Source organism: Scylla paramamosain, chromosome 2 (genome assembly GCF_035594125.1).
Source record: "Scylla paramamosain isolate STU-SP2022 chromosome 2, ASM3559412v1, whole genome shotgun sequence".
Lineage (NCBI taxonomy): Eukaryota > Metazoa > Arthropoda > Malacostraca > Decapoda > Portunidae > Scylla > Scylla paramamosain.
Genome location: NC_087152.1, coordinates 4,480,001 through 4,503,983, shown reverse-complemented (window position 1 = coordinate 4,503,983; position 23,983 = coordinate 4,480,001). Strand labels below are relative to the sequence as shown.

General features: G+C 44.1%; 1 protein-coding gene across 1 annotated transcript in view; it reads right to left on the bottom strand.

Annotated features, from left to right (window-relative positions):
- The window catches only part of LOC135108749 (uncharacterized), a 95,606-nt gene that overhangs the window by 32,220 nt on the left and 39,403 nt on the right, over positions 1-23,983 (bottom strand). The window contains 2 exon segments of the mRNA XM_064019831.1: positions 331-462; positions 16,436-16,559. Of these exon segments, the coding sequence (XP_063875901.1) occupies positions 331-462; positions 16,436-16,559 (256 nt within the window).

Here is a 23,983-nt window from a genome sequence, read left to right as displayed (position 1 = left end):
ATCCAGCACTGGTATACATACTGTATCGTGCAGGTCATATAATGGTAAAGGGTATGTGATGACGGCAATGATAGTAAGGATAATGATGTTGATAATTATGTTAGTGGTGGTAATGATGATGGTAACAATAGTCTTGATGACATTAAGGTGATGGTAATGATGACAAATACGAAGGTGAAGTCGGATGATGACAGGTGGATGGAAAATGATGAAAATTAGGATGAAGAGAATTAAGACGATGGAAAAAATTAAGGTGAAGAAGAATATTAAGATGAAGAAAAAAATTAGAATGAGAAAGAAAAGGATGATGGTCAAGGCACGTCTCCTTACCTTTTTCCTGAAGGTGGCGTCATCGTAGTCGTCTGGGGCGGCCACGAACACCTGCCTCATGAAGGGCTCTGTGCAGCGCGCCACCTCACCGATCTGGGTGCTGTCGGTGGGCACGGTGCGCCACTGCAGCACCTGCGGGAACACCACACACCGCGTCAGGAAGGATCACACCTCTGCACAACACTTAAAGTAACTCCACTCCCTTACCACGACCTACGCTTTTATTTTCCTACCTAATAAGCCAACTAATTTAGGACTATTCTGAAACACTTCCACTCCGCACCTCCACTACATTCAGAAGATTCAAGTTAAAGTTGCACGGGTTATAAGGGAGTTTTCATGGTTCTAGTGACAGATTGACAGGGTTTCTATATCAATATCAGAGGAAACACTCATAAGAACCTGCCTAATCATCTCTGTGGCCCTTGAAGAGACTCGTGGTGAGAAAATGATGCGTTTCTGAATACAGGTCTTGAGTGACATGGTGACTTCACTCTCACACCACTAGCCACGCTTTAATTTGACCACCTAACGAGCCAGCCAATTAAGAGATACGTTAGATTACTGGAGTACCTGGCCGGACGCAAAATGTACTGGCCAATTAAAAAAAGAAGAAAAAAAAACTTTCATCATAACGGGAAGACGAAGAAGAAAAAGAAGAAGAAGAAGAAGAAGAAGAAACTGTACAGATGCACACACCAACCAGATGAGAGATACAAGAGTAAGAACTAGAATATATTGAAGGCTGTAAATCATGTTATAACAGTTAAAAATAAATGATGAATAAATAAATAAAAATATACATAACTATTACACATGTATATAGAAGCATCGGAACAAAGATATATATATATATATATATATATATATATATATATATATATATATATATATATATATATATATATATATATATATATATATATATATATATATAATGTAAATGTTAGCTACTGACGCACGAGCTGCCTTCACTAATGCCTTCCTCTATGATGTATTTATTTATTTACTTATTTATTAATTCATTTTTACACAGACTGCCTAACGAGCATTAACAAACACCAGGGGGAAGGGAGAATGAAAAGAAACCACCATTCAAAGCCCACCCCAACACTAATGATGCCAAACATTCATGCACTACACGTCTCCAGCATGCAGGCAAAACTTCTTCAACACAATCATTACTGTATAACTGACGTTCGCATCAACACTCACCGCCACGGAAATACACGTAAATAAATGTGAGCATACACGAACACCACTCACACTTTCACAATGTAAAACGTCACAAAAAATACACGTTAATACACAAGAGCACTACATTCTCACCACGCCAATTAATACAGACTGCCGCACACGCCAACATTACTCTCGCATTTTCACCACCGAACACAAAACAGACTGCTACAAAAAATGCATGGAAACACACATATGACAGTTACTCCGATTTCCTGCGCACCATACCGTACTGAATGCCTCTAGAATACATATAATACACAAAATATAACTAAGCCTCCCCACAAAATCACAGAGGGCCGCTGGGAGGGCATATCGCAATATCCTCTTTGTCGTAAGCGTCTGAAATTTTCCCTCCTCCTAGGGACGGAGAAAAGCCGCAGCCAAGAGCTCCTCGAGGGTCCAAGAGGAGGGAGAGACCGACCCCGAGGAGAGAGACCAGCTCAGTGTGTGTGTGTGTGTGTGTGTGTGTGTGTGTGTGTGTGTGTGTGTGTGTGTGTGTGTGTGTGTGTGTGTGTGTGTTTACTTTCAATATATATATATATATATATTTTTTTTTTCAGGAATTGTAAGTGTTTGGCGTGCGCGCATGCACATACACATATAAATACCACACACACACACACACACACACACACACACACACACACACAAATGACTTCTTCAGCAATGCATTCCATTCACCGTATCTGAAAAACTGCGTGCATGTGTGTGTGTGTGTGTGTGTGTGTGTGTGTGTGTGTGTGTGTGTGTGTGTGTGTGTGTGTGTGTGTGTGTGTGTGTGTGTGTGTGTGTGTTTAATTCAACCACGTATTCTTGAAAAACCGTTAATTACACGTCTAGCGATAAAGGCAGAGGTGAAATGAACGCAGGAGTCGTACTTAAAAATGCTGGAAATAATGGTATGCTGGAATGCCGTCAGTATTGGGTAAAGGCGGCGGTGGCGGCAGCGGCGGCGGCAGCGGCGGCGGTGGCGGCGGCGGTGGCGGCGGCGGTGGTGATGGTGGTGGTGGTCCCTTCGTAATCAGGCCATGTGTCTCTTGAAATTGACCATAGTAATAAGATAACAAGGTAGCCGAAGGGGAGGGGAGAGTCAGAACAATGCCGCGAGGAACAGAAGATCGGGAGCAGGACGGGGCTGAGTTGGAGGTGAAGAATACACATACACGGTTGGCTAGATAGTATAGATGGAAGGACCTTTGCGTGGGATGACGGTGGAGGTAATAAGTTAGAAGTCAAATAGCAATGGAATATTTAACAGCAGGATTGTGTGTTTCTGCCTCTATAAGCCACGTTACTTATAATTTGCTTTTTTTTTTTTTAGTTTCTCTGTCTATATTTCTAACTTTTTTTCTCTCTTTGTGCTTCTCTCTATTTTCAACACTATTTGTCATGATGATATAAATTAAATGTCAACTTTCGTATTAACTGCCAACCTCACTCATGTCAGTAACACGCCTGCTTCCCCCCCTCCTCTCTTTCTCTCTCTCTCTCCCTCTCTCTCATTATTTTTCTGATAGGGACACGTCTATCTGTCAATCTTGTGAAAAAAAATCATATTACTTCTTACAGTTTTACCACTGAGACTGGTGGCGACTGGTCAGAGCGGCAAGTCACCTTACCTTCCTACATGCCCAACTAACCTGTCTGTCTGTCTGTTTGTCTGTCTGTCTGTCTTGCATCATTACACTGTTTGATGCGTGGACCGCTTGATGGTGATGGTGGTGGTGATACTCGTAGCTGTAGTCTAGCGGGATCTGGCGCAAACCAAGGGTATTTGCACCCCATGTTTAACTACCTCTCTCCCCGCACGCTGTAATCATGATAATCTTACGGTCTTGCACGCTACTTCCTCATACTACGACCACCGCTACCACCACCGCTAACGCCACCGCTACTGCGTAATTCCACCAGTAGCACGAACGCTCACTCTCTTAACCTACTTCACTACTACTACTACTACTACTACTACTACTACTACCACCACCACCACCACCATAATACAATAACGGCAGCAAAAATAGCTCATAACGGCACTAAGGTCAATTCCAGTCATCGTTATCTCTCCCACTACCAACAAAATCCCTCTCTGTCACTCTCCCCTTTGTCCTCTCCTTGTCTCTCCTCATCTCTGACTGGCTGCCTTTCTATGACTCTGCCACAATACACCTCTGTTACCCTCCTCCACCCGCGCTGTCATTAATCCTACAGTCATTCACTCTCCCACAACCTCCACCACCACCACCACCACCACGACCATCACTCTTACTCGAATGGCAGATGATGAATAAAGCGAAACGGCATGTTCCCTGTGCTAGGTACGAGAGAGAGAGAGAGAGAGAGAGAGAGAGAGAGAGAGAGAGAGAGAGAGAGAGAGAGAGAGAGAGAGAAACAATCAATATCCTCCCACTCCGAACTTCTACGTGCTACTTTTCAAGGTCATATAACTACTGCTGCTGCTGCTACTACTACTACTACTACTACTACTACTACTACTTCTACTACTACATCTACGAAAAGATTAACGGAACAAGTCGCATCTCAGTCTCTCCTGTCCCCATTCTGTCTTTTCTTTGAATCAATGTTACTGTGACCTTGAGTACCTAGTCAGGAGTCAGGGGTAGTCGGTCCCATATCCCCAGTCTCCCTATGCCCCCCTAGGACGACAACCTCCCTACGCTCCCTCCCTCCCTTCCCGCCTTCCTCCACACGCCCCTCCACTCCGCCACTGCGACAAGGCCAGTGCGGACCTCAACTCTCCTCTGGACCAATGGGAAGGCTGCCAGCGGACCCAACTCTCCAGAATCCAATGAGAAAGCTTGCTGCCTCTGACGTCACGCATCCACCCACCAGCCTCCCGCCAGCCACCCGCTTCCTCCCGTTGACAGTGAGACCGTGTGGCCGGAACAGACGATTTTGAAAGATGAGGCACTACGAACGTCAGTGCTCCCTCATGTGGGCGCCCAATATAGGGGTAGTCAGTTCATCTTCCTGCCTCACCATCACGTGTTTAGTTTCGACTCCCCACCTGCCTGACTCGACTGTGTTGTAGGTGTCTAATATTACCAAGGTTAGTTGTAGTGTCGCCGCGGAATGCAATGGGGCCACGGCGCGACGTAATGGTGCGGTTATCATCTGACTTAGTTCTTATTGTTACAGTAATGCAAATAGCGTACGTGCGTTCATTGCAAGTGTTTTTTTTTTTTCCCCCTTTCTTTTTGTTAGATTAAGTTTATGTTATCCATGTTGTTGTTGTTGTTGTTGTTGTTGTTGTTTTTGTTGCTTGTTTTGTTGTTCTGTCATCGTCTTCCTCCTCTTCCTTGTCTTAGTTATCATACATCAAAATGTCTTTCTAGATGGTGTTGTCATCATTGTCATTGTCATCCGCTTCATCATCCCCCCATTCCTCCTCCTCCTCCTCCTCCTCCTCCTCCTCCTCCTAATCCTCCTCCTCCATGAAACTATATTACATCCCTAAATGCACGGGTCATATTAAATACCGCCCTTCAGAAAGACTCGTTATCAAAAACGAGGGATATTTTTAGAGAGTCAGCCTCTGATGATGTAATATTTAAATTTACAGGGCGGGCACGATAAGTCTGCATGCATGTATGTATGTATGTTATCTTCCAAAAACTCTTTTAGTATTTCTTTCTTAACCTGACTAATTGACGACGGACAGATAAAAGTGTGTGTGTGTGTGTGTGTGTGTGTGTGTGTGTGTGTGTGTGTGTGTGTGTGTGTGTGTGTGTGTGTGTGTGTGTGTGTGTGTGTGTGTGTGTGTGTGTGTGTGTGTGTGTGTGTGTGTGTGTGTGTGTGTGTGTGTGTGTGTGTGTGTGTGTGTGTGTGTGTGTGTGTGTGTGTGCGCGCGCGTTGGAATAGACTGTGACACATCGATTTTTTTTTCCTATTCTGAACTAACCACAGTTTCTATTTCCGCCAAGGTCAACCATACACACACACACACACACACACACACACACAGGAGAGGGAAGGGGACACAAAAGCAACAAAGCTATTAACGGGAAAGAGGAGAGGGAAAGGAAAGGAAGCGAACAAGCGAGTATACAATGGAAAACGAAAATATCCTGGGGTGGTGAGTGGGTTGGTGGGGGGATTAGCACAGGACGGGGGATTAATCTTAGCTTGACGGTTCCAGAAATAGCTAAAGCAGGGTATTAGAAACCTGGCTAGAGAGAGAGAGAGAGAGAGAGAGAGAGAGAGAGAGAGAGAGAGAGAGAGAGAGAGAGAGAGAGAGAGAGAGAGAGAGAGTGCGCATCCTGCTTTTCGATCTCCTCAGCTTCATTCATCTCCTCATCCTCCACCACTACCACGTACTCCTCCTCCTCCTCCTCCTCCTCCTTCTCCTCTTCCTCCTCCTCTTCCTCGCCGCCTCATTACCTTCAAGGGCATCAGTGAAGCTCATCGTGCACTTCAGAGACGTCAAAGCAAATACGATTCGTTCCTCAAGCTTCAAAAGTCGATGCGATGAAGTGTTTTCCATTTTCGCGGAGGAAGTGAGAAAAACAAGAGAAATTAAAGCAAGAGAAAACCGATAGTTTGTAAGTGAAAACCAGTAACAAAGTCAAACGGAAGAATTTGCCGATATTGTTATAAAGCGCAGCAATTTTGTCAATCTTGAGAAATCGGTGTAACAAAAGGAGAGGTAAGGTATGTCACAAAATAATAGCAAGATGATATAGACTTTTGACGAAAATGGCGGGCATAGTTTTCGTGAAGAGTTAGAGGAGAAGAAAAGAAAAGAAAGTGAGGTAACTACATCACAAAATAATGGTAAAATAATACAGATTTTCACGAGAATAAAGGATAGTGAGAGAATAAAGGACAGTTTTCGTGAAGAGTAAGATAGGAAGAAAAGAAAAAGAAAATAAGGTAACTTGTCGCGCACACAAATAGAGGAATATGGAAGGAAGGAAATACGTAACGCTTCCTGCCATAAAACAGATGACAATCACAAATACTATGAAAAAAAATAAATGAAAAACGCAGTAAGGCAAGAACGAAAGAATCCGAAAAAAAATATCACACTAAGCAGAAAACAGAAGGATGCTGATAAAAGCCAAAAACAAAAACAAAAAAAAAGATAAATAAATAAATAAATAAATAAATAAATAAGTATAGGGGATTTCATAATAGGAGAATACTGTATACGAGTCTATAAGGCGAGATACAACCCCCCGCCAGATGTGATAGAGGACACGCATTTCAAGCTGATAGGACGCCAGACTCGGCAGTGAAATTCAGCAGTGATATACAACGATGGGTCCGCGAGTCTCTTCCCAAGCGATCAGCAGCGGCGGCACGTTGGCAGTGGCGGCGGTACTTGGCTCACACCGCGCCGCTGATCCGGAAAAGACGCCTACCACGCTGTCACCAGACCTAGACCCAGACCCAAACCGCCTCGCCTCGGAAGTCTGCCGCCGTTTTCTGTTTCTTTTTAGCTTTGATTTTCTCTGCAATTTCGTGGGGTTCTGTTTCTCTTTCTTTTGTTTTTTTGTTTTCTGTGGAGTTTCGTGCTGTTTTGTGGAGTTCAGTTTGTTTCGTTTTCTTTAATTTCCTGTGGAGTTTTGTGGAGTTTCGTTCCGTTTCGTGTGATTCTGTGGAGTTCGGTTTCATTTTGTTAAGTTTTGTTGAGTTATGTTCCGTTCTTTAATCTTCTGTGCGATTTCAGTGCCAATGACCGTTTTCTTTTTTTCCCTGTGAGTGAGTGTTTTTTTTTTTTATTATTATTCATTTCATCACTTTTTTTTCCTCTTTTTTTTACTTTTTTTATTTTTTTTATCAGGTATGCGTATGTATTTCCATTTTTATTGCTATTTTCTTCACGCATGTGTTTGTGACATTATCACTTTTTTCATCTCTCCTTTTACGGCTGAGTGTTTTCGTTTGCATTTTATTTATTTATTTTTTTTTACGTATTTTCTCTACCAGGTCACGTCTCTCAATATTCAAATTACTTTCCGAATGCTCGTCGGTTTTTTTTTATCACTTTTTTTTTTTATTCCTTACCTCTTTTCTTACAACGTTACGTGAATGCCTTGCAGTCCATCTCCTCCCCTTATTTTTGTGGCGGGAAGACATTATTGCTCTCCCCGGCTTGACTTCCCCAGAACTCCACAATTCACGGCAAACCAATCCACCTGAGTACTTCTCCTCTTCCTGCGTGTTTGAAAAATGAAATACCTGGCTGGTTTGCTTCTGAAAACATGACGTCACTACTTTTTTGTTAATATTCTAAAGTCGAAATTATTTTACAACGCCATAGTAGATGAAAGCCTCATACTTCGTTAGTTTTACGTGTGTGTGTGTGTGTGTGTGTGTGTGTGTGTGTGTCACTTCAGTTAATTAAATATCTCTTTGTTGTCCTTCGTTCTTACTCATATTAAACGTAGCCAAACTTTCTCCCTCACAATATTAGATACCTCATATTATTAACAGCTACTTTCTTGATCGTGTGTGTTTGAGTGTGTTTTTTTTTTTTTTGTATAACCTTCCTTAACAACAATATTTGTCCTTTAGTTTATGCTTTAATGTTTGTTCATAAATTTCTAGCGAATGTCTATCTATCTATCTATGTGTGGCAGGTAATTATAGATACTTCCAGTTTTCATTCCTCAAGGCTAGACAAGTGGGATGATTTAACGAACGTAACGCACCGCAACAACGGGATCACAAAACCACAGAGGGGCAGTCACGGCTTAGTTAACTTGACTGGGTACAATCGCATCAGAACCGAGTGTGTGTGTGGGTGACTGATGGCAACACATCTCTCTCTCGCCTGACTCGCCAGGAAACATCATAGCACTGACCAAAGGCAGGTAATGTTCTTATAATACATGTAGTTAATCTGGCTGAGCGAATAGACAAAATTAATAAAGAGTTAGGAGTGCAGGAACTACTTGTGGTATTAGTGCTGGTGGCGGTGGTGACTGTGGTGGTGGATGTGGTGGTCGTGGTGGTGAAAAGATCAATATTGCGGAAGGTTGAATGGACGGAGAGAAGAAATGAAGGGAGGGATGGAGGGAAGGAGGGGTGGAGGAATGGAAGAATGGAGTGCCTGATTAATGAGAGGACAGGATAAGGAAGGAAAGGACAACGGGATGGAAGGGCAGAATGGCAGGATGGAAGCATGGACTGATGGAAGGACGGAATGGAAGGTTCGGAGGGAAAAATGGAGGAAGGGAAAAGGAAGGAAGGGGTTGAGGGAAGAAAAGAGAAATGGAGGGATGGAGGGAGGGAAGTGGAGAGACACAGCTACAACCCCGATCGATTTTGTTGATGCAGCATAAAGTTCTGGGTGGACTCTCTCTCTCTCTCTCTCTCTCTCTCTCTCTCTCTCTCTCTCTCTCTCTCTCTCTCTCTCTCTCTCTGCTTGTATCGGCATTTCCCTTACATCTGGTTTGTACGTAGACAGAAAATTCTGCTCAGCTCGTTCACACACACACACACACACACACACACACACACACACACACACACACACACACACAAACGAAACAGAAGGAAAATTGAAAAAAAAAACAGTAAAACATGAAAACGAGAGAGAGAGAGAGAGAGAGAGAGAGAGAGAGAGAGAGAGAGAGAGAGAGAGAGAGAGAGAGAGAGAGAGAGAGAGAGAGAGAGAGAGAGAGAGGGTGTCGCGTCCCGTCTAACCGTAACACAATTTCCGTAGTAGAGCACGAGCAACCGAATCGAGTCACTTTCGTTTATTTATTTATTTTTTCGCGAATTACCTCCTTTACCTCACCTCTCTCTCTCTCTCTCTCTCTCTCTCTCTCTCTCTCTCTCTCTCTCTCTCTCTCTCTCTCTCTCTCTCTGGCACTAAACATACCACATCATAATTTCATGGGAATTCCATTGCATACAAAAATTAGATACTGAGAAAAGGAAAAGGAAGAAAAGAGGAGGAGGAGGAGGAGGAGGAGGAGGAGGAGGAGGAGGAGGAGGAGGAGGAGGAGGAGGAGGAGGAGGAGGAGGAGACAAGATACATGAATATACGAGAGAAGTTTGTCGTGGAAAAATAAGCGAGGGAAAATTAATAGGGAGAAATTAAAAAAAGAAAGGAAAGGAAGGAAAAAAAGAAAGGGAGGGGGAGAGAGAGAGAGAGAGAGAGAGAGAGAGAGAGAGAGAGAGAGAGAGAGAGAGAGAGAGAGAGAGAGAGAGAGAGAGAGAGAGAGAGAGAGAGAGAGAGAGAGGGCGATTGATCAATATCGTCATGCTCACGGAATGTTGGGATGTGAAGAGAGGAGAAGGAGGAGGAGGAGGAGGAGGAGGAGGAGGAGGAGGAGGAGGAGGAGGAGGAGGAGGAGGAGGAGGAAGAGGAGGAGGAGGAGGAGGAGGAGGGGACTCAAATCCAAGTTCCGTGATTTGCCTGGTCAAGTAATCCTACTCTCTCTCTCTCTCTCTCTCTCTCTCTCTCTCTCTCTCTCTCTCTCTCCTTCCCCTTCTCACTCTTCACCATTTTTCTCTCCTCCTCCTCCTTCACCTCATTCTTTTCTTTCTCTATTTATCTCCCCGTCTATTTTTTCCTCCATCTCCTCCTCCCCCTCCTCCTCCTCCACCTCGAACTCCTCCTCCTCCTCCTCCTCCTCCTCCTCCTCCTCCTCCACCTTCTCCTCGGGAATGCTAGCTATGCGTTCGAGTTGCAAGCCAATAGTGACATTCCATTATCATTACGAATACCGTCACCATTACCATCAGTCACCACCACCACCACCACCACCACCACCACCACATACCACACTGAAAGGAAAAAAACTAATGATCGTACACGTGTCTAATTGTGGTTTGCATACATAGTTCCTTTCTTTTAACGTAACTCTCTTCCTTATGACCTCCCCGCCTCTCTTGCCTTTCTCCCGAGGGTGACACACTACACCTGCCGCCGGGGAGCTTGGAATGGAAGGGAAAGAGAGAGGCGTGAAGCAAGGTCAACAATGAGAACTTTCTTTTTTTTATTTTTTTCCTTTAACGAGCTGAGAACGAGCTGAGAACGAGCAGAGAGAGAGAGAGAGAGAGAGAGAGAGAGAGAGAGAGAGAGAGAGAGAGAGAGAGAGAGAGAGAGAGAGAGAGAGAGAGCTAAGATTGCCACTCTTAATAAAAAAAAAAAGTGAGACAAAGGACTTCGAAATAGGAGGTCAGTATATGCAATTACGTAGAATGTTCGACACTATCCTCTTCAAACAGCTCAAGTCGTAGGAAGCGGGGAAAAAAAAAAAAAAAACAAGCGATTCCTGAACAGAAGGTCAAAAGAAATGGTGAAATGCTTACCAACGGAGTAAAGGTGACCAGGGCAGGTTTATCCCACTCAGATTACCACTACATCACCACACACACACAGGGACACATAGCTCTTCCCACATAAAAGAGAGGAGCTGAGGCAAACACACCCACGGAGACCAGGCAAGGAAGGGTCGGGGGAGGAGGAATAAGGAGAGGACACACTAATGCTTCGAGATTCAACTGCTTGACTTTATAGCCCTCCAATGCTCTCCCCAATGGCCTGGTCTTGTCCCTCAGCTCCCGGCCACACACGAGCCTCATTTGCATCGCCCTCGCAGAACACACCACGTCCTATTCATCTGCTTCCCTATTCTAATTCTGTCGTCGCCTTTTGGTCCACTTTGAATCCCTCTGGTGGGAGCTCATTAAGTCCTGCTCGGGTATTACGTAAGTAGAGACGAAGTGAAAGGGAGAGATGATTTTCCGGTGGAGCTGCGAAGAAAGGGCAAAGGATCGGGCGTTCATTAGTCCTGTTTGGCTAATACTTGAGTAGAGGCGAAGTGAAAGGTAGGTACAAGGGATGGGAGCAACAAAAGATGAAGAGAAACAAGATGCCTCGTGAATGGATGCGTCTCCTTACCAGCGTCCCTTTCTCGTCAAGCTCTTTTGGCTGCAAGTGTCTCTTTACAAAACACCCACCTGACTAGGATTAAGTACTTTTTTTTTTCCCTGCGTTTCATTAAGCTCTCTGTTATTCCTAATGATTTTCCTTTTGGTTACAAGTTTCGATTGCTTCTCACTCTGGGATACGCTGGGGTACGCGTGGGGGGGCATCTGTGGGATACGTGAGTTGGGGGGAGCGGGGGATCTGTGGGATGCGAAACACTACTTAAAATTCCGAAGTTCTCGTATGAAGCATCTCGAAATGACTTATTCATGGGCATAAGAGCAGACTTCCCTTTTGGTCCGCGTATACATAATGCTGGTGGTTAATTAGGATCAGGCTAGGAGGATAAGTCTGTGAGCCATGTACTTTTAATGTATTTTGTATGATGGGATACATTACTTAGAGAGAGAGAGAGAGAGAGAGAGAGAGAGAGAGAGAGAGAGAGAGAGAGAGAGAGAGAGAGAGAGAGAGAGAGAGAGAGAGAGAGAGAGAGAGAGAGAGAGAGAGAGAGAGTTTGTGTGTAGGGCGGGGATCACAATCGAAGGGTACATAAGATACACGATGAAAAATAATTCGTAATTTTTAATCTTTTCTATTCTATTTCACCTTTTTTTTTCCTTTTTTTAGGGAGGAGGAGGAAAGGGAGGGCTGTAAGTGTCCTGTTTGTAGTGTTGTTCCGCCTTTACGTGCCTTAACAATGTTCTTTCGGCTCAGAGTATCCCTTTCATATGTTCCCCTTGAAATATCACCTTGTTTACGAGTAGCTGTTTATCATGTTCTTTTGGCTACGACTGACTCCTTTACGATCATGTCTTCTGGGTACGAATGTTCCTCAATAATCATATTCTTTTACCTACAAGTACCCTTTTAATAATAACGTTCTTTTTGATAATGTTCTTTTGGTTACGAGTCCTCCCTTCACAATTACGTTCTTTTTGTCTACAAGTAATCCTTTAATAATAATCCTATGGTTACTAACGCCCCCTTAAAATGTTATCTTGGCTGGGAGTTTTCCTCAGCCGTGCCCCAAATAGTCCCAATGTCCCTTTCCTCCGAACTACCCTTCTATTATGAATACCTACGTGACCCTTGACCTCGGCAGCACCTCAGGGCGGGTGCCACAGAGTTCCGAGAGCCTTGTGTTGCCAATCAGGGACGGAAATTAAATTTTTCCCCTCTTGGCTGTGGGTGAAGCAAACATTTTTCTCTTCTTGACCTGCCCTGTCTGGAGCAGCGATTTTGAGGCTAAAGAATGGACGAGGAGGAGGAGGAGGAGGAGGAGGAGGAGGAGGAGGAGGAGGAGGAGGAGGAGGAGGAGGAGGAAGAGGAGGAGGAGGAGGAGGAGGAGGAGGAGGAGGAGGAGGAGGGCGGAAGGAAGGGTTGTGGTGATGAAGGAAAGGGGTATGGTAATGAAGAAGAGGAGAGAGGAGGAGAGGGAGGAAGTGGGATGGACAAGGGATTCGAGATAACGAAGAGGGAGGGAAAGAGGGAAGGAGGAAGGAAGGGAGGGAGCTGAAAGAGGAATGGCGGCAGGGAAGGACAGCAGGGAGGGAGGAGGAATGGAGGAAGATAAAGCTCGAATGTTGTACAATTGACTTTTATTTTCAAGTGAAATTGGACTGTGGCGCGGCATTGATTCTTTGTACAAAGGTAAATGGCTGACTGGCTGATTGGCTAATTGGCAGGCTTCGTGGCAGAGCAATTGGCTGCCTGACTAAATGACTGAATGGGTGGTTGGACGAGTGGCTAGCTGGCTGGCTTGATGGAGCGATAATTGGCTGGCGGGCTGACTAAGTCGTACTACAGTAGAGTGATTGACTGGGTTTATACTAACAGAGACTTCCACGTGTAGACCTGATGGCTTCTTGCGGCTTCCCTTATTTTCTTATGTTCTTATGTTAAATAACTGACTGAATCGTTCACTGAGTAACTGGCTGGATTGGTGGCAAGGTAACTAGCTAATTTACTGGCTGGCATAGTGTCTGGCTGCCTAAGTGAATGACTAAGGCCCTCCTCGTTCGTCCGTCTGGAGAGGGCGTTGTGTCATCAGTGACGTCACTCCACTGACGGGGAAATTAATCGCAGTTCCAAAATTTCTTTTCGTGAGACGAGGCGCTGCTTCTGTTGCTCCATAAATAATGGCAACACCGCTTTCCCTCTCACGGAAGGATATTGGCGGCTCTGATTAATGTTATCGTCGAGGGAGTGACGTCACTGATGATGCTGCCCCTCTGAAGTGAAGTGATAACAAAATTTCTTGCGTGGCGCTGCAACAACTTAAATCATATGGAGTCGAAATATAAAATTGCATGGAAGTACTATTAATGTTAAAATGAAAGGTATAGTTAATAAAAATAAGACGTTCAAATTTAAAAGGATAGAAAAATATATACAAACCAAAAACTACAAAGTAACGCCATCTACGGAAGGACTTGTAAACACAGTACGGCAAGTGAACCTAACTAGCTGACTTTGAAAGCAGGATAACTGGCTATTAAACCTGCTGGCCTGTTATGAACTGACTAATTGGCTGGTTGACTGACCGACCGACCAGTTAACAGCCATATGAACACCAAACTATTTTTCTCCCTTTCTCCATCTCTCCCTCATGTCTTTTTTTTTTTTCCTTCTTTTTTCTTCGTTTTTGTGCAGTGTGTGTGTGTATGTCTGGTGCAAGAGTGACCCATGCCAGCCTTGTACGTACAATGTCATAAAGCCATTTTTACTGTTTCCTGAATGTGACTTCAACCAACCCCTGGCACACACACCCACACACCCAGACACACACACACACACACACACACACTTCATTATAGAATTTTTCGTTGACTGACATATCCCAATCACGTCCATTACCTGTGTGTGTGTGTGTGTGTGTGTGTGTGTGTGTGTGTGTGTGTGTGTGTGTGTGTGTGTTTTCTGTCCGTCTTTTACGCCAAAGGAAGGATGACATAGCGAGGAAAGGCCTCCAGCAAAACAAAATTAAATGGAAAAAATTAATTGGCATCAAGTTAAAAGGACAACAAGATAAAAGCACAAAAGTCTTGTCAGTTTATCTACTTGTTTGTTTGTTTCGTCTGTTGTTTGCGTCAACATCCGCTGTGTCAATGTTTACGTCCCTTGCAACGTCTCTTATTCTTTGTCTACTCTCTCTCTCTCTCTCTCTCTCTCTCTCTCTCTCTCTCTCTCTCTCTCTCTCTCTCTCTCTCTCTCTCTCTCTCTCTCTCTCTCTCTCTCTCTCTCTCTCTCTCTCTCTCTGTGAGCAGCGAAACCGGTTTTCTCCAGCTTTCCCCTCACCCACATCACCACCACCACCACCACCCCCACTAACCCCTGAGCTAAGCCCAACCCTCGGCTGTCGGCAGTTTGTGCGTTTGCTAAAGTCGCCCACAAAACACCAATTACATATAAAAAAAATTAGAAGACTATATCCACAGCTTCACTTATTTCCTCTCCCTCTGTTCCACTTATCTACTTTCTACAGTTTATTTCCCTCTCAAAAAGGGAAACGAATTTGTTTTGGCTGCGACGTAAGACTCTCTCACCTTTAACTTGCCTACTCGCCATCCGCTTCCTCCCCGTCAATATTATACGTACGTACATACACACGCCAGACGGAGGGCGCTTTGTGTGTTGTATGTGTGTGTGTGCGGGTGGGTGTCAGTGTGTGCGTGTGTAGGTGTGTGCGTGAGTGTATGTGTGGGGAGGACCTATGTTACGACTTTTACGTCTGTGTTGTCTCTGGCACGGGGTGATGTTAGTGTTGGAGGAAGAGGAGGAGGAGGAGGAGGAGGAGGAGGAGGAGGAGGAGGAGGAGGAGGAGGAGGAGGAGCTGAAAAATAAGTGTGCCAAAAGTAGTGCATGAAAATACGAAATTTTGCGCTGCCTGCAGTCGAGTTTTGCAATTTTCAGGCAGTTTGCATGTGTTGTACGCTGATTTCGAAGTCTCTGGGGCTCTCTCTCTCTCTCTCTCTCTCTCTCTCTCTCTCTCTCTCTCTCTCTCTCTCTCTCTCTCTCTCTAATAATCAGGAGCAGGGAGACAGGCTAAGGCGGCGTGTGGTGTAGTAGAGGCGTTCACACTCAGCCTTGGCAATGGGGGTCATCGGTCTAGTGTCAGCTCCAAGTGGCGCTTAAGAATATTTTTAAGCCTCGAAGCCCTCCAGTCGCTTCCTTGTCGACTATACTTTATGTGAGAGAATTGGGGCGGAATGGAAGGACCCGCCGGGAGGACTTTTGTGTGGCTTTTCTGCTAAATTCAACGGAACTCCTTCGGTGCGGAGGTATGAAGGGACTTACAGCGCTTATCCGTCTTTCTGATGTAAAAAGAAACATTTATTCGTACCCTGCATGAAAGGGTTGAGAGTGAGGGTTCAGGGTACCTTTGGCTGGGCGTGCAGAGTATCACAACCCCCCCCCCCCCACACACACACACACACACACACACACACACACACACACACACACACACACACACACACACACACACAGACCTTGCAGCTCACCTCGTCAATACAGTCACTGCCTATGTATGTACAGTCGTGCTAAGAAGTGATACCGCAGCGAGTTATTTTTATTAGGTAGCGGCTTCACCTCTTGGCGCCACTGCACATTCACCTCAACAAAAGCATGCAGTAAAAAAAAAAAAAAAAAAAAAAAAAAAAGAAAACTCCAGCCTGTGATTGCATTCTCAGACATTTCGGCGTGTTATCTCGACTTCCGGAGTAGGATCTTGCGGAAGCTTGAGGTGTGTTTATGGTTGTAGTAGTTTACCAAGGTTTCTGCATCACCAATGGGTAAAACACTCGTGAAAACCGAACAAATCACTCCAACTCTTGAAAACAGTTCTTACGAGAATTTCAAGCGCTTCATAACACAAACTGTGCCTCAGAATGCTTCACCAGACAGGGTAGTTAAGAAATATTTAGCTTCCATTTTTTAGACTGGAAACATCTGGCTTACCTTGAGGCCGTGGGAGGCGGCGAGCTCATCAAAGAGGTTCTCACTCTCCTCGTGGTGGGGCTTGTCGAAGTAGAAGATGCCAGTGGCGTAGCGTCCAGGCTCAGGCAGCTCCACTCCTTCCTCCCTGTAACGAGAAGCACACACGTCAGGAGCAGTACACGTGGAACAATTTCTTTGTGCGTGGGTGTGTGCGTGTGCGTGTGTGCTCGTGCTGCAGAGTAATAAATTCTTCCCTCGGTATTTTTATTGTTCTTTTTAGTTTACCTTTCAGAGGTTTCCAAAGTCTGCCGTGAAGTCTGAGTGTATGTCAGACTTCATGAATTATGGAAATCGCTGACAGTTCACTTCATCGACCTCAGGTGCGGGTACACGCAGTCGCCCAAAGCAGTGACGCCACAAAGTTAACTGAATTGTACGTCAATAAGTTGCATGGAAACTGATGTATGAAGTAATGAGCTGCCTTGTGTTATGAGCTTCGCAGTGAGAAAGAGCTGACAGGTGGAGGTGACAGCCAGATACTGATTATTACAAAAAATTTTTAAGACTACGACAATACAACGATACTACCGACGCCAACTGTACACAGGAAGCAAGGAACATCACTACTGACAAAATGTACAGGAATTTAACGGAATTTCATTGATAAAAAAAAACTTACATACGTATGAACATAATATCGACAACGTTGCTATGATTCACCACCACCACCACCACCACCACCACCACCAAGACTCTCTCCACTTTCCCTACTCCTTCCATCATCCATTTACAATCCCCAAGGCAGACTTTATTTTGATCTCACTGTGCCTTGACCTCGTTCCTCCAGCGACACAATCGTGACCTTCATCGCGGAGGTCTAGGCGGCATACCTCATGACTCCTCCGCGGCTGTTTTCTCTCCTTATTGGTAGCTACACTGAATATATGCGTTGTATCTAGTGCACACTGTCTGTTTGTCTGTATGTATGTATGTATGTCTGCCTCTGTCTTTCCGTCTGCCTGCCTGTATGTTTCTGTCTGCCTCTGTCTGCCTGTCTGTCTGTGTCTGTGTCTATGTTTATCTCTCTCTCTCTCTCTCTCTCTCTCTCTCTCTCTCTCTCTCTCTCTCTCTCTCTCTCTCTCTCTCTCTCTCTCTCTCATATCGAAAGACATTTATTCACGATCTTTATTGTCAAAACTCGTTCACGGATTCGCAAACCTTTTAAGGAAAATGAGAACGCTTAAGAGAAGAATAAAACATCGCAGCTTCATAATAAAAAGATACCATTATATGATGAAAAATGTGCAAAATATGAGGAGAAAAAAAAATTATTGTATTCGTTAACACCTCTCTGGTTCTACGGCTTAGTCTGGAATGGAAAAAAAAAAATTGAGAAACGAAAGTAAATGGCTGTGGCGAAGGGGGGCGGTAAGCCATATGACGTAAAAGAGTAGAGACATACACATGAAAAAAGACAATGAAAAAAAAAATAAGGGAAAGGTTAGGTTACGCACAACGATACGAAAAAATAGTAAAGAAACAAAAAAGTAAACAAATAAAAGCAACATAGAATAAATAAATAAATGAAAACAGATTAAACAAATAATTCAATGCAAATATAATAAAGTCTAAAGCCATGAGAGAGAGAGAGAGAGAGAGAGAGAGAGAGAGAGAGAGAGAGAGAGAGAGAGAGAGAGAGAGAGAGAGAGAGAGAGAGAGAGAGTCGCTAAGAGGCTGAGGAAAAGCAAGCACCAAAGCATGATGACAAGGCTGACAGTAACACGTGCCGTGCTTCACCCTGGCCTGACCTACACTCCCCCCAGCAGACTGCGCGAGGTTGGCAGGAAGGACTTGCTGGCTCTTGTGAATGGAGACAGAGACAGAGACAGAGAGAGAGAGAGAGAGAGAGAGAGAGAGAGAGGAGGGGGAAAGGACAATCGCAAATAAATAAAGGAGAAAGTTGAGATATACACACACATAAAAAGAAAAAAAGAAAAAAAAATGTGAATGGTAGAGGATAAAAATTTGCTTGAAAACGTGATCTTGAGATTGTGCTGAAATGAATTGGCTTAGTTCACGTGTGTGTGTGTGTGTGTGTGTGTGTGTGTGTGTGTGTGTGTGTGTGTGTGTGTGTGTGTGTGTGTGTGTGTGTGTGTGTGTGTGAGTGGGTGGGTAGTAATATTGATGATTTACCTGGATAACTACACCTGTTCTACCTCTTCTCTACGCTGTCACTTACGCAATACAATAATCCTTCACTTTCTGTCACTGTATCTTCTCTTCTTCCCTTCTTCCCACCCTCTCTCTCTGCCCTGCACAATTTCCATTAGTACACGACAAGTACCACCAACATTTCTACGTACACATACATACACTCTCTCTCTCTCTCTCTCTCTCTCTCTCTCTCTCTCTCTCTCTCTCTCTCTCTCTCTGACGAAAAACAAAGGACAAAGAACCAATCCTGTCTTATTCATGCGCCACATCCTTTGAGCCTTATATGCCCCTAAGTCTTTTTGTGTCCGTCCCGTCATGAACACACACCTGCCTCGCCTCGCCTGCAGTCACGGGAGTCTCTGGGAACATGGGCAGACAGACGCAGTGAGCAGACTTAGGGGGGTCACTCTTGTGTGTGTGTGTGTGTGTGTGTGTGTGTGTGTGTGTGTGTGTGTGTGTGTGTGTGTGTGTGTGTGTGGTGTGGTTAGTGCAGTCTGTTGGCTCGTATTGACCGGCCAAGGCTTGACTGGAGGAGGGAGAGAGGAACGGAGGGAAGGGGACGAGAGGGAGGAAAGGGGGAGTGAGAGGAGGGAAGGGGAGTGAGAGGAGGGAACGGGAGACTGTGAGTTGAGAATGATAGTGTGGTGGTGGTGGGGAGGGAAGGAGGGGAGGGGAGAAAATTAGAGAGAGAGAGAGAGAGAGAGAGAGAGAGAGAGAGAGAGAGAGAGAGAGAGAGAGAGAGAGAGAGAGAGAGAGAGAGAGAGAGAGAGAGAGAGAGAGAGAGAGAGAGAGATGAGGAAGTGGTGGTGATGGTAGCAGTGGTGTGCTTATGGAAATGGGAATGGACAGAGAGAGAGGGAGGAAGGGAGAGCGGGAAGGAGGAAGGGCAGGAAGGGAGAGAAGGAGGGACCGAGGGGTGGTAAATGAAGGAGGGGAGTTAGTGGATAATGAAATTACGTGAGTGACAAGAGAGGCAAGGTATTCTGGGTAAAAATATGACGTCAATTGGAGAAGGTAAAGAATGTTAAGCAGAGCAAACAAAGCAGATAAAGAGACGTAATTATTTGCTTATGATATTCAGGAAGCCAGATGTACAGGGATGATTATCACAGGAATTTGAATAGGATACGATGAGTGTGAGGGATGAAGGAGGGAAAAAAGGCAGTAAAGAATTGTAAGTGAAGATGAAGGATGAGAAGGAAAAACAGGGTGAAAATATGACAGGTAAGTTTTTATAACGAGAATACGAAGGAAAATGGTTATTGGAGAGGTTCATTAAGGGACATTTTTTTACAGTGAAAGTAAAAGAGAAAGGTTCATGAATTTTATCGTAGAGAGAATGAACGAAAAACAAGGAGAAAAAAAAAGGATAACGGAGGGAAAAGCCAAAGGAGGAAAAGAAAAAAAAAACAGGATAAAAGAGAAGAAAAGAGAAAAGAGAAAGGAAAGGCGGGGATAGAAATTAGTCAGAAAGAAAATAGAAAGAAATGGAGTTCATAGGAATGTTAATACGTGCAATGACGAATGGAAGAGAGAAAGAAGGAACACAAAAAAAAAGCAGGAAGAAAAAAAAAGGAAGAGGAAGAAAAAAAAAGGGAGGGAGATACAAAAGTAAACAAAAAGGATACAGAAAAAAAAAAAAATAGGAGTTCATAGGAATGCATGTATGTATGTATATATGTATGTATGTATGTATGTATGTATGTATGTATGGGAAGTATGTAATGTAAAGCGTTAAAGCAAAAACACTGTAGCGTGCCGTGTTTTTCATAAATTCCAAACACGCATCTCATTCATTAAATAAAAACAGGAGGGAATGCCATTACTTCGACAAGCTACACATTTTTTTTTTTTTTTTTTGCATATGTTCGCTGCCCCGCTTTACTAACCATGGCAGCTCGTAAGTATTATATATATCATGTTTTTTTCTTTTTTTAATGGAGTGCATTGAGAGGGCAGAGTATTAAAACAGGGAGTGGGGAAAGGGGAACAGGAGGAGCAGGAGGAGGAGGAGGAGGAGAAAAATAAGAGCAAGAAGAACAAGAACAAGAAGAACAAGGAGAAGAACAAGAAGAAAAACAATAACAAAGTGACAGAGAGAGAGAGAGAGAGAGAGAGAGAGAGAGAGAGAGAGAGAGAGAGAGAGAGAGAGAGAGAGAGAGAGAGAGGTTGTTTACATAGAACACCGACGGTTTCCAAGTAAGAGGGTAATATCTTCCTAAGAATTTCTCATCATCCTTCTCCTTTTCTTTCCTCCTTTTCCTTACCTCTCCCACATAGGTCGTCTCTCTCTCTCTCTCTCTCTCTCTCTCTCTCTCTCTCTCTCTCTCTCTCTCTCTCTCTCTCTCTCTCTCTCTCTCTCTCCCCCTATGCCACCGCACGCTTGCCAAACAAACAGTGACAGACATCAAGGTAAACAAATCATTAATATGAGAGAGAGAGAGAGAGAGAGAGAGAGAGAGAGAGAGAGAGAGAGAGAGAGAGAGAGAGAGAGAGAGAGAGAGAGAGAGAGAGAGAGAGAGAGAGAGAGAGAGATACTGTCTATCCTCTACTAAATATGAAAAAAAAGCATAAAAAATTGTCTAAGTGTTAAATTAAGTTAAAATAAAATTCGTGTTGCTTGTGTGTGTGTGTGTGTGTGTGTGTGTGTGTGTGTGTGTGTGTGTTATCGTGAACGCCTGTCTGTTATTACGTCTTTCCTTCAGTGGGTTCTTGGGGTTATTTAAGAGTGTCTGAGTGTCTCGCTGTCCACAGCTTTGCTATTTTTAACCCATAGCGGGAAGGAGGGAAACCTGACACGACGTAGTGAAGGAAGGGAAAAGGTTGTAAACAGCAAGAGGAGGAGGAGGAGGAGAGGAAAGTGCAATGATGTTCAATGATATACGAATAAAAAGAAAAAGGAATGAAATGTCAATGAGAGAGAGAGAGAGAGAGAGAGAGAGAGAGAGAGAGAGAGAGAGAGAGAGAGAGAGAGAGAGAGAGAGAGAGAGAGAGAGAGAGAGAAAGAGAGAGTCTAGACGTGTGTGTGTGTGTGTGTGTGTGTGTGTGTGTGTGTGTGTGTGTGTGTGTGTGTGTGTGTGTGTGTGTGTGTGTGTGTGTGTGTGTGTGTGTGTGTGTGTGTGTGTGTGTGTGTGTGTTCAGACCGCCTACAAATTTTTACGACAAAGTGAGACTTGATTGGAAAATGTTGTTGTCGCAATATTGCTTCAGATATTTCTGGCTGGCTGTCTGTCTCCACCCCCCCCCCCTCTCTCTCTCTCTCTCTCTCTCTCTCTCTCTCTCTCTCTCTCTCTCTCTCTCTCTCTCTCTCTCTCTCTCTCTCTGTTATTTCCTCCAGTTAAACACACACACACACACACACACACACACACACACACACACACACACACACACACACACACACACACAGGTAGTGACAACTGTAGAGCCATTATTACCAGACTTGCCAAGAGAGAGAGAGAGAGAGAGAGAGAGAGAGAGAGAGAGAGAGAGAGAGAGAGAGAGAGAGAGAGAGAGAGAGAGAGAGAGAGAGAGAGAGACTAAATAAAACACCAGAGAAAGGAAAAGAGGAACCACTAATCGCATGTTAAACGTTCATAATTCTGTGTTTGGCCCACTTGGCACACTCCACCTCCTCCTCCTCCTCCTCCTCCTCCTCCTCCTCCTCCTCCTCCTCCTCCTCCTCCTCCTGTGGCAGATCATTATTATTTTTTTTTCCAATCACACCGCCTCCTCCTCCTCTTCCTCCTTCTCCTTCTTCTCTTTCTCCTCATCCTGTAGCAGACTATTTCTTGTTTGCACCAATCACGAACTAGTATATTTTTTAACCTTTTTTTTCATATTAAGAGCGTTAGTAGAGACCACACACACACACACACACACACACACACACACACACACACACACACGAACAAGGTGCCAAGTCGGAGGATCAATAAAACCACCTTGATTATTAATTTATTTGTTCCTTCCTTTCTCGTATATAAAACAGATAGATTATAGTTTTCATTCATGCTGTCTTTTATATATTTTTTTCTTTACTCTTTCTTTTTCCTATCTATCATCCTCATTCACAAATTTGTCAACTCAAATGTCGGTAATGTTGATGTGCATGTGATTGGTGTAGGTGGTGGTAGTGGTGGTGGTGGTGGTGGTGGAAGTGTAAAATGTAAATGTATGGCAAGGGATGATTGGTGGATAGAGGCAGGTATGTTTAATGCAAGGACTGTCGCGAATGTTCTCACTGGCTTCCTGGAGTTTCCTTGTCTTTCTTATATTTCTGTGCTTGTGGTGGCTGGGGTAGAAGAATCGATAGCAGAGGTGATAATGTGGTGGTGATACTGTCTGGTAGTTGTGGCCGTGATGATGACTTGGACGGGGGAATGTATCAGAGTGGTAGGTAGGTATGTGGTGATGGTGATTGTGGTGGTGATATTGATAGTGGTGGTGGTGCGTGGTGCTAGCATCGTTGCAGTAATCATCTTCCGAGTCTAGAGTTCATAAAGCAGCCGTAATCTCGTCCTTATCACTTAACTGACTCATTCTTTCCCCCTCCCTGTCATCGTCCTCCCCCACCATATGGCTGGGACGATGGTTCTTCTCTCTCTCTCTCTCTCTCTCTCTCTCTCTCTCTCTCTCTCTCTCTCTCTCTCTCTCTCTCTCTCTCTTCTCCACGCGGGAACTTTCCATCACTCACAACGGAACTGTTGCAATGTATCAAGTTATTCCTTCCGGTTATGGAGTTTAAAAGATTAGTTGTTACTGTGCTCTGAGCGTTTGTGTGTGTGTGTGTGTGTGTGTGTGTGTGTTAAGGAAGCGCGTTCAGATTTTTCGTTTTGTTTTTAATGTTATCTGAGTTGCCTTGGATTTTTTTTTTTACTTTTTTTTATTTTATGGACGCGAATGAATCGACCTTGCAATAGAAGCAAAAAAAAAAAAAAAAACGATCACTTTTTCCTTTCCTCTCCCTCCGCAGCATTCAAAAGACACACGCAGTTTACACACAAAACAAAATAAAATAAAACAAAGCACGCAGACAACGAGATATTCATGGACGTATTGAAATTAAAACATCAGATTAAGGCTACGGATAATTTCAAGTACACAGATAATAGATAACGCATCTGATTGAGATTATTAATATTAACTATATATATATATATAAAAAAAAAAAATGTGAAGGTAAAACAGACACGTATAAATTTAACAGTAGCTGCATATCACATCGTAGCTCAAGTTAAACCCCCACAAGAACGTAATAGAATAAAATAAGGGAAGCTGCAAGAAACCATTAGACCCATACGTGGCAGCCCCCAATAAAATTATCCATCTAACACTCAGTAAATTGATGAACAG